At 39.8% G+C, this 12,008-nt stretch overlaps 1 protein-coding gene across 1 annotated transcript; it reads right to left on the reverse strand.

Annotated features, from left to right (window-relative positions):
• Positions 1-8,199: 8,199 nt before the first annotated feature.
• LOC149010833 (uncharacterized) lies at positions 8,200-8,712 on the reverse strand. Its single transcript, XM_089162480.1, has one exon. The coding sequence runs from the start codon at positions 8,710-8,712 to the stop codon at positions 8,200-8,202; it is 513 nt and encodes a 170-aa protein (XP_089018606.1).
• Positions 8,713-12,008: the final 3,296 nt, after the last annotated feature.

Consider the following 12,008-nt stretch of genomic DNA (forward strand, 5'->3'; position numbering starts at 1 on the left):
GAGCGTCCTTGGACTGGGGAAAGTCGAATTCTAGCTCTTCACGCTTGCCCTTGGGCTTCCTCCCGATCATGAAGATTAGGATCTCTGGGAGCTCCCAAAACGTCTAGCCATCGTCCGAAGCATTTGCTGCATCTCCAGAAATTGATTCTACATCTGATTCATCTGTTCTTGGAGGTTATTCAGGTTGTTTAAGCGTTCACCTCTAGCTAATCCTCCTTCTTCATGGATTCCTCCATCGAAAACTCGATTTCCTTTAGGGGGTTTCCTCCTGGAGAAGGAGTATGTATATTCTGATTCCTCAACATGGTAGATCTTGTATCCACCATGAATTTTCGAAGCGTTTCCCACAAATAGCGCCAAATGATGCGTCTAAATCTGCTCAGCCTTCAGATTCTTGAAGAATGACCTGCAAAACAATGTTAGAAGTGGCCCGACCATGGGGTCGGGAGGCCACCTCCAAAGTCTAAGTCAGTAATGGAATTGATCACAAAACTCTGATGAGTTCCATTACTGACTTGGCCTTCACTGTGGGTAACTTTCTTGTTTAAATAGGTTTTACTTGTCATTCTTGACTGTTAGATTCGTTCGTGTCTTCTCTTGATAACTGTTCAATCTTAGCGTTTTACCCCTCTTTCGCAGATGATGGCAGTTACCATGATTAGCACGATTGCCCACTTTGCATAGTGGTAGTTGCCGTTCATGACTCAATCACGTGTCCCGAATTCCATGGGATTATGCTTATCTCCGAAACCGCAGGGTTTCCTTGTCCCTAAGCAATTATCTAGCTCGAACCTTAGACCAGTCTTAATCATGGTCGAGCTACTCCCGACCAGAATCTATGACCCGACCATGGTTAAATCTAGTCCATACTATTTTATCCTCATCACTATGATATCCCAACTTGTTTAATAACAAAATAAGACACACAAAAAACATATGGTTGATTCATTTTCAATAATAGTTTCAATGCTCTCTTACCAAGCAGCTTACCAACACCTCTAATATTCTAGAAGAATACCATAATCATTAAAAAAATATATTGGATAGTTTTGTCACCCTATTAGAGTGACCAAAAGAAGAAAAAGAAGCTCCTTTCCTTACTAGTAATTCGTCAGCTTGAAGAATCTCTTCTATAGCAGCAGATGCAAATCTGCTCCTTTTTGTGCCATTGCCCCCTCTGTTCCTCCATTAATTTTTTTGGACGACCGACCTTCCATATAATACTCCACCCAAAAACAAGATAATAAATGAAGTTGAAGTATTGTTTGCCTAGAATAAGAGCCAACTAAAAACTACTCTCTTACGGCTCCAATAAAGAATGTCAAATCTTGCCTAAGAGCAAGTTACAATCTAAAAATTATTCCTCCCTTAAGAAAAAAGAATGGAGTCCACCAAATGGATTATAGATGTTTGGGCATTCATTGTCACATCTGCCCAGCCGGTACCCTACCTGGCATACCCGAGTGTGTGATCCACAGCTTCGAAGATCAAGTATCGAGGAAATCATCCTCCCACATTTACAATAACATAATCATGAACAAGATATAATCAATGTAACATTATATAAACAACGAGATCAAGATAAGAAGAAGAGAATGACAATATAATCAGAGTGCGGAAAGAATGATACCAATATAATAATCAAAATGTAGAGTGTGCGGAAAAGTCACCCACAACTACAGTGGAATAGTAGATCGAAAGTCAAAACTAAGCTATTACATCAGGGAACAAAAGCTAAAAGAAAGAGGAAGATTGTTCTATCAACTAAACTAAGGTCTCTTCCAACTTATAAAGAATATCTTCATAAACATAGACTTTAGAAATCAAACACGACCGCTTCCACTCCAAGGTAGGACTAATCTTGGTATGTAGCATGATCACACAAGGAATCTTCACTGTTATCTTCATAACAACTAGCACCTTGAGAGTAGTATGCATCATCGGCTTGTGCTTCATAGTACTGGCCTTCATACTCATCAGCACCTGCAAAATAATCTAACAAAGGATATTTGCAAAAAGGAGTGAGTTGAAAAGAACTCAGCAAGGCAAGTTATTCCATAACAACATAAATAACATGATGGCAGAACATAGCAGATGCAATATGATATGAAACAGACAATGCATAGATGAATCTAACTCTATGTATGTTGGTCTTTATAGGCAAATATGCTTTAAGTCATAGCAACATACTTCTTTGGGTAGATCTCAAATCACTCTCGCTCAACCATTCTGGTATCTTGGGTTCTCTAGTGGTAATTGGGTCATGCATCTCTCTGGACATTCCTTGGCTAGGGTTTAGGTCACCGCTCTCTCACATCACCATTGGTCTAAGTATTGGCGCATGTCAAGGTCAAGCCTAGCCAAATGCAAGTCATCTACTTGGTTATAATCAACTTAAGGTTGGATACTTCCATTCCTCGCCCCGGGCAATCCTTTCCGGTACCTTCCCCCCTAGAGTCATCGTATCCTATGGCTACAACCAACTCAGACTACGGACTCATCAACCTTATTGATCATTGGTCATCCACAAATAATAAATGGGAAGCTCTCATGTCCTCTCACAGATATAACTCACCAGTCTTGAGCGCCCATGAGCCCAAGTCTACTGTTTGCGACCCTACCAATAAATGGCCCCCACAATGTGATCCATGTCCTCTCACGGGTTGGTTACTGGTCTTGAGCACCCACACCCCCAAATTTTTACCATGAGTTACTCGGTCTCAATACCCTTCCGAATCGGGTCTGATATAACAGGGACATCCTAGCCAAACATCGCTAGACAAGCCCTAGGTATGACAAACAATAATCTGAGAAAGAGTCAAAAGGCACCATCGGAAATGTCCCATACCACTTCCACTGATGTCCAAGAACAGAAATGTCAAAAGGACATTCTCCAATCCCAAATCATACCAAAACAATCACATTCCCAATTCAGTCATAACATACACAACAGATATTCCATCATATAGAAAGATACACATAAACATGATCAATCGAATATGTAAATGACAAGAATAAGTATTCATACATGATTAAAGTGATAAAGAAATACATGAACAAGGTATTACTGTACTTTAAGTACTTACAACAGTAACATCATACTAAGAAAATATAAAAATGGCAGTAAATCTAAGAAATTCCCAAATTAGAAACTAAGATTCACGCAATCTATGTTAAATGGAAATAACTATCCTTACCTTAAGTAGATTTGAAGAAAATCTGCAAGAACAAGAGATCAAGTCCAAAGTTAGCAATTAAACCCTAGACAAACATAGATACAACATTAGGAAAAAGCCCTACAACATTGGAGGTCAAACGGATCAAATTGGACGAAGAAACCAATGCTGTCCATGCCTGGTAGCCTAACTGGCAGCCTGGTCCAGTCGACCAGGTGAACAATACTCGTAGCCAAAAACTAAATTTTGGTTCGAAAGTCATCTTCTGGGATACGAAACACTCTGAAATTTCAAAGGAACCTTAGGAATAGTAATCTAAGACTAACTACCATTGATTAGACGCCAAACAATGATCAAAACAAATACTTTCTATTTTGATAAAAAACATGGTTTTCAATGAAAACAACCATGGATGCAAAGGAGGATGAAGGATTCACTCAAGAGGATCATTAGCAATAGATCAGAGATGAATACCAACATAAAATCAGATCTAATATGCTAGATAAATCAAATTAAAAGAATGATCATGGCTTCATGAAGAAATCATATGAATCATGGCTAGAATCAAGTATGAAGATCATAGCATCATCAATGGAATGAATGGAGATTCATTCTCAATATTGGAGATTGTAGAAGAGGTGTTTGCAAGGTTGCAATACCTTCTTCATAATCACAGTAGTAAGAGTTTGATCAACAAGAGTAAATCAATAAGAAGTATAAGAGATTCCTAACCTTGAAAATGAACAAGAGATGAAGAACTTGAGATCTTGCAAGAGTCCTTCAACAATACCAAGGAGAGGCTTCCCACGTTCTCTAAGGGTTTTTGAAACAAAAGAGGCTAAGAAACACAAAGTTCTATTACATAGAGCACCAAAAGACCTAAACATAAGATATTCTCGAATTTTGTCAACAGCTAGCAGCCTGGCTAGTTGACCAGGCTAGGACAACAAGGTTTAGACAGGCAATTGAAGGTCCAAACTTCCTCAAATTCAAGTGGGCTTCTCCCAACTCAACAAATGACTCACCTAACATAGAGGAATGCCTTCAAACCATGTCCAAGTAGGCTTTAGGTCTATCAACTAAGCTCTCCTTCATCAAGGTGTAGTTTCTTCTCAAACACAGCCAAAGCTTCTAAGTATGGAGCACCATCATCAATCTCCATGGGTTTGGGGTCAAACACCATGTCTTCTATTGAGATGGCCCATAATTGCCTTATTCCTTCACTTCGACTCTTCGGACCTACAAACAACAGGGTTTCCCGGTCAAGGTTAGGGCTGAATTTCATATTTATAATGGTTTGTTTGATTTAGTGTAGTCTACCAGACCACTAATGGTTTAGCCTGGTATCACACAATTTTGTATCCCTCAGCCTGTACCCTATCCAATATGCACCATTTTCAGACATAATGGGCTTGCACAGTTCGGTTTAGAAATTGACACCCTTAGCATGAATGAAAAGTGAATATGCAATGGTCATTATGGCATTAGGGATAGAAAATCTATTTAGATTTCTAATGGATGTGAATGAATAATTTCAAGGGAATATGCGATGGTTGTAATGGCTTTAGGGATAGAAAATCTTTTTAGATTTCTTATGGGTGTGTGTGAATGAATTAATTTCAAGTGAATATGCAACGATTGTAACAGCTTCAGGGATAGAAAATCTATTCAGATTTGTATGGGTGTGAATTAATTAACTTTTGTAAAATGGAAAGTAATATTAAATATGAATAGTTCTAAAAAGTAAACAATAAATGATTCGTAAATGCTTTGACGGCGTTATAACTGACGACGTGATAGTTGCTGTCTGTATTGTTACGATGCTGTTAACAACGTCGAAGATGGATTGCTATCAATGAATGGGGTGTTGATTGCCGTGATAAATGGTGCAACAAACGGAATATGGATTGACGTCAATAAACGGTAGAACTAACAGAGTATGGATTGCTGTTACTGTTAATAAACGGAAAATAAAAGTGAAAGAATGAGGTGAGAGTGAAAGAGATGTAGCAGTCCTCAAGTATAAAGGGGGGACCTGGGTGTGAGGGTAGAGGTACAGACGACGGTGGAAGTCCCATATTGAGTGTTCTGTGAGATATGTGATCATTATCACTCTGTGTGTGTGTGTGTTGGTCCAAGAGAGCTAAGAAGCTTGGAAGGCCCTTCTTTCATCTCCTACATCAGTCAGGAGATCGATCCCATATCACTGATACTAACCAAGGTGACTTCAATGTTATTTTTTTATTGGGATCATATCCTCTTCCCCCCCCCCCTCCAATGATGACATTTAATGTTGCAATCTTATTAAGTTCTGTCTCTCTGATTGTTCAGTTGATCTTCTATATTACTCTCTTTCTCTGGTTGGTTATGTTTCGTTTTGTTTTTGGGTTCAAGGATAAAGAACGCTTATGTTGTTTTTGAAATTTGAGAAAAAGGCGTTGTCTTTTCCTGCTTCAATTATTTTTTGGTTTTAGATTCTCTCATATGCAGTAATTTCATATTTTCACCTCAGCTGAAGCAAGTAACTTCCGTGATGCATTGTGGGACAAATGTGCTGCCCTCCGCATCTCTATTCCTTGCACAGGGGAGAAGGTCTTTTACTTTCCCCAAGGGCATATTGAACAGGTTATGTTCCTCCCTACAATTGTTCTTTTTTCTTCCGAATATTTGATCAATAGGATTTACTTCAATAGTTAATTTGGTTGTTATCCAAATAGCAAATTTCTGATTTAATTTACTTTCTACGTAATCTGATTTTAAGTACTAAAATTGGGTTTCATTAGGTTACATGGAGTCCCTGAGAGAAAGAAATGAGAAGCTTAGTACCTACTGCGACTATTGTAAGAGTGGCAGAGATGAAGCTGTGAGGAAAGAGAATGAGGTAGTAAAGGCTAGGGAAGCTCTCCTCCAAGAGAAGCTGAAGGTGGATGCTGAGCAGTTCAAGCTATCCACCCAAGTGAAGGAGCAGGAGAATTCCTTGGCTGCACTTCAAAAAGAAAAGGATGCTCACTTAGCTTTGTGCATATAGCTAAATTCTGAGAAGCATGCCATGGAAGCTAAGCTGAACAATATGGATGAGGAGGTGCTGAGGCTGAATGAGAAAGCTGTTGTCCATTGGGAAGAGGCTATGAGGGACTTCAGGAAGTGTTGGAGGCAGCTATTCCAGGCTTTGAGATGGGCCTGGATGAAGCCTTCAAACTTATGGTTGTGAGGCTACCTGAAGACACCTTGGAGAAGGTCTATAAGGGAGCTCTCTTCAATGCTAACACCTGTAAAAGGTTGAAAATCCTAGTGTTTAGCTGGATGTTGCCCTCACAGGAAGTACTTGCTCCACCTCCTGAAGTTTCTGCTCCTCCACCAAGTGATGGAGCTAAGTCTCTTCCAAATCAAGCTCCTCCTCTTGTCTTGCCTGCGATTCCAGATCTTGGGACTCCTCATCCAGAGATCAACAGAGACCCTCCTCCTCTTGAAGAAGTTGTTGATCAAGTTCCTCCTCAGCAAGTCATTCCTAATGGCACCACCATAGTTACCATTGAAGACTATGCAGCTGCTGGTGCTTCTAAATGACGTGTCTCTTGTTTTTTGTTTTGCAATCATCAAACTTTGTAATTTCTCTTTCCTTTTTTTCTTCTTCTTCTTCTTCTTCTTCTTCTTCTTTTTTTTTTTTTTTTTTTTTTTTTTTTTTTTTTTTTTTTTGTTTTTTTTTTTTTGTTTTGTTTTGTTTTGTTTTGTTTGTTTGTTTTTTTTTGGTACCTTGGATCAAACATCAATGAACAATACTTTGATTCACCACTTCTTGGTTTGCATGTACAAAATTTGCTAAGTATGGGCTTCCGGGAGCATTAGATTGAAAATACATCCTTCAACCAACTTCACTAAAAAAATGGCTAAGTGTTGGTTCTTCGAGAAAAGTTCTCAGCATAGGTATTCTCCCCAAGAAGTGCACACAAATGACCCAAGAAATTACCAATTAAATGACTAAGTATGGACTCTCGGGAGGAGTTCTCAAGGAACATGCCCTCCTTATGAGGAGTAACACCACAAAAGGCAAACACTTAGTTATTGTCTAGTGACATGTCTCATCTATTGGTAGAACCTCCTTAGATGTACAACATTCCATGCATGAATAAGTTCTCTGTCAGTCCCCATGTCTTTGAGCTTGTAAGTTCCTGGCTGGAGCTCACGCACCACAAGGTAGGGGCCTTCCCATCTAGGAGATAACTTATTCCTTTCTCTTGGAGCTGAGACATCAACTTGTCAGAGGACCAGATCTCCTTGCCGAAAAGTCTTGTTGCATACTCTAGAGTTGTAATACTTGGCCATTTTCTTCTGATAAGTTACATTTCGGTAGAGAGCAACTTCTCAGACTTCATCAATGAACTCCAAATTTGCCTAAAGCCCTTCTTCATTTGATGCTTTATCAAAGTGTGTTCACCTTTGTGATCCTACTAACACTTCTACAGGGACTAGTGCCTCAGTTCCATAGGACAATTTGAAGGGAGTTTCCATCGTTGGCGTTCTTGATGAAGTCCTATAAGCCCAAAGGACATGAGGTAGCTCCTCTACCCATTGTTTGTGACTTTCCTCCAAATGCCTTTTGATGCCATCCAGTAAGGTACAATTGCTATCCTCCACTTGGCCATTGCATTGGTGATACGCCACTACAGCCCTTCTGAAGTCAATATGATAAGTCTGGCAAAATTCTTTGAACACAGGATTATCAAATTGAGTTCTATTGTCAGTTAACAGTATTTTTTGTAAGCCAAATTTGTAGATGATTTTGTTCAAAGTGAACTTTTCCATTTTCTTTTTTTATGGTTGCCACAGCTTCAGCTTCTATGCACTTGGTGAAGTAGTCAATGGCAACTATCAAGAATTTTCTTCCCCCTGATGCAAGTGGAAATGGTCCTAAGAGATACATTCCCCAGCTGGAAAAAGGTATTGGGGTTAGAATTGAGACTAGGGGAACAACTGAGGCTCTTTGTACTGAAGAATAAAGTTGGCAAGGTTCGCAATAGCGAACCTAATCTTGAGAATCCTTCACCATGGTTGGCCAAAAGATCCCCTGCCTTAGGATTTTGAAGGCCAGAACCCTTGCACCCATGTGAGCTCCACAGATCCCTTCATGAACTTCTACCAAAGTGTACCAAGCGCCTGTTAGGCCTACACATTTTAGTAGTGGCCCCTCCACAGATTGCTTGTGTAAAGTTCCTTCTATCAGAGTAAACTTTGATGCTCTTCTCTTAATGATGAGAGCATAGGCTTGGTCCTCTGGAAGTTGGTCATATTTCAAGTAAGCAACTAACTCATTCATCCAGGAAGGCTTTGATTCCTCAATCTCCATTATTTCCCAAGCATCAATACTTGGTTCGTGATGGATTTCCTGGTAAACAAAGGCTTCTATATCTTCAATGCCAGCTGAGGCCAGCTTGGCTAGGATGTCAGAATTCGTATTCTCCTCCCTAGGAATTTGAATAAACTCACACTGAGTGAAGTTGGCCTTTAACCCATTTGGTTTAGCAAAGTATTGTGCCATCTTCTCTTCTCTGGCCTCATATACACCTTTGACTTGACTTACTATTAACTGTGAGTCACTATGTATCCTAAGGCATTTGACACATAAAGAGTTGACCAAGCAGAGCCATGCTAGTAATGCTTCATATTCTGCTACATTATTTGTTACTGAGAAGGTGAAGTGTAGGGCATAGTTGATGCCAAAGCCATTGGAACTTTGCAGCACAAGGCCTGCTCCACTTCCTGTAGCATTGCTGGCTCCACCAACGAAGAGAGTCCATGTTTTAGTGATTGTCTCTTTGTCACATCCCGCAAAATCCACCCAGGGTATACCCTACCTGGATTACTCGGAAGAGTGATCCACAACCTAAAAGATCAAGTTTAGGAACGATCATATCCAGTTAGCACAATAATATAATCAAAAGCAAGAACAAATCTTTGTATTCAAGTAATTTAATAATAAAAGTCAAGAAGGATCTTAGAAGGATCATAAAAGAACATCAGAGTTCGGAAATGATACCAATAGAATAAATAATCAAAGTGTGAAATGAAGAGGGAAAACCATTCTACAACAACAGCAGAAGGTAGATCGAATAAAAGTAAAGGTTACAACCGGTTCCCAAGGTGAAAGGGGAACAAACTAAACTACAGTCTTAATGAATCAAATACAAGGTCAAAATAAAATGGGACGATATCCCATCGCTGGCATGCAAGTGCAAAAGCCGAACTGCTCCAGATAAGAAACAATCTCATACTGGTAGCCTTCATCAACATAGTCGCGGTAACCAGTATTGTATGAGTCGCGAACTTGGTCTTCAAAGTGTTGACCATCGTAGTCAACAGTAGTAGTACCTACAGGAAAGTCTAACAAAAGATGTTGCAAAAAGGAGTGAGTTCAAAAGAACTCAGCAAGGCAGGTGATTCCATAATACATAAGCCATATGATACAAATCATAACATGATGCAAAATGATATGAAACACATGATGCAAGTATGATTCTAACTCTACATATGCTAGTCTCTATGGTAGACATGCTTTAAGTCATAGCACCATACTTCTTTGGGTAGGTCTCCATCACTCAAGCCTGGGGAATTGGGTCATGCATCCCTCGAAACAATCCATGGCTAGGGTTTAAGTCACCACGCTCTCACATCACCATTGATCTAAGTAGTGGCGCATGTCAAGGTGAAGCCTAGCCCAATGCAAGTCATCTACTTAGTCATATCATGTGAGATCCAGATACATCCATTCCTCGCCCCAGGTGATCCTTTCCGGTATCCTTCACACTAGAGTCAGCATAGTCCCAGAATACGGACTCATCATGTCACGCCCTCCCAGCCGGTACCCTATCTGGCATACCCGAGAGTGTGATCCACAGCCCGAAGATCAGGTATCGAGTGATCAACCTCCCACATAAACAATAACATAATCATGAACAATCATAATAAAAGTGCGGAAGATAAATCATAGATCCAATAAAGAAAGAATGAATCATAAATGAATCAGAATACTAAATATAATCAGAGTATCAAACAGATAAGTAAAGCGAGGCAAAAATCCCACTTTACAACCAGCGGAAAAGTAGCTCTAAAAGAATAAACTAGACAAAACCTAATCCCAGTAACAAGTACATTGGGTAACTAAATTGTTCTCCACTTTATAGACAACATCCTTGTAAGAGTAAATCTCATAAATAGCACAAGGACGCTTCCACTCAATGGTCGGACTAAGCATCGTTGGAGCATAACCACTCGCGGAATCTTCAGAGTAATTGTGGTAACCGCAATCACCTTCCTGGAGATATGCCTCTTCGCCTTGCGCTTCTTCATAAGGACCGTCATAGTACTCAAGACTGCAGGATAGTCTAACAACATTGTACAATAAAGGAATGAGTTTCAAAGAAACTCAGTAAGCGATTAAAAATCCATAATAACATAAATGGCAGAATTCCGGAACAAACATAAATGCAATATGATATGAGACAAGCAATGAATGAATGAATCTAACTCTATGTATGCTGGTCTCTATTGGCAGACATGCTTTAAGTCATAGCACCGTACTTCTTTAGGAAAGTCCACTCACATCCTCAACCATTTAAGATATCTTGGATTCTCTCACGGATCATTTCACCGGTCTTGAGCAGCCGATTGGTAAAGGGTCCTTCATCCCTCGGGACAAACCATGGCAGGGGGTTAAGTCAACACACTCTCTCACAACCATTTGGTATAAGTCATTGGCGCATGTCGGGGTAAAACCTAGCCAAATGCAAGTCTTCTACTTAGTTACATCAAGTCGGATCCAGATACTTCCATTCCTCGTCCCCGACGATCCTTTCCGGTATCCTTCACACTAGAGTCCTCATAGTCCCTGACTACGGACTCATCAACCCTATTGATCATCCACATATGGTAAACGGGAAGCTCTCACGTCCTCTCACGGGTTGGTTACCGGTCTTGAGCGCCCATGAATCCCCATTGCTACCACGGGTCGTTCGGTCTCAATACCCCCTCCGATTAGGGTCGACATAACAGGACATCCTAGCCAAACACTACTAGACAATCCTAGATATGTCATCCAACAGTTTAGGAAGGTGTCCAGAGGGCATCTCCGGAAACATCCCATAATATTCCCGTAGTAGTCCAAGGACAGAAGTGTCGAAAGGACACCTCTCCTTTCCAAACCATACTTAAGCATACACATGCATCAATTCATATCATCACATATATGGTAACTTCATATATGGAAAGAAATCAATAAGTACAATCACTTGTATATAATTGGTAAGTAAATCATACATGAATCAATTCAACATGAATAAATAATGCTACTGTAATCAAAGTTATGCAACAGTAGTATATCATTGTAAGAATCTAATTTAGGAATCATATCAATGATATTCAAATATAGAAACTAGATTCATGCTATCTATGTAATTATGGAAATAACCATCCTTACCTTTTATAACCCGCAAAGGAATCCTAAGAAATCAAGTAAGATCTTGGCAAACTTGAGAAGAAGGTCCTAAACAAGTATATACAACATATTAGGAAAGATCCCTAACGGAAAAGATATCAAAACATCCGAAGCAGCACCAAATCTGGAGAGTTGCTGTACTCATTGGTCGAGTGGGTTGGTCGAGTGGGTTGGTCGAGTGGTCCAGTCGACCAATCAGTCGACCAATGCAGACGATAGCCTATAAAATCAGAATTTTAAGATATGAAATCCGAATTTGGTGGTTCAAAAGGGTACTAATCAAGGGGTAGACTACATCAGTAGTATTCTAACAAATAGGGGACCTCAAAACACTAATCCAATCA

This window comes from Hakea prostrata, chromosome 7, assembly GCF_041222555.1.
Source record: "Hakea prostrata isolate BN-2017 chromosome 7, UWA_Hpros_2, whole genome shotgun sequence".
Classification (NCBI taxonomy): Eukaryota; Viridiplantae; Streptophyta; class Magnoliopsida; order Proteales; family Proteaceae; genus Hakea; species Hakea prostrata.

Excerpts from the sequence above, each read along its gene's own strand:
- LOC149010833 (XM_089162480.1), bottom strand. The coding sequence starts at position 8,712 with ATGGCACAATACTTTGCTAAACCAAATGGGTTAAAGGCCAACTTCACT.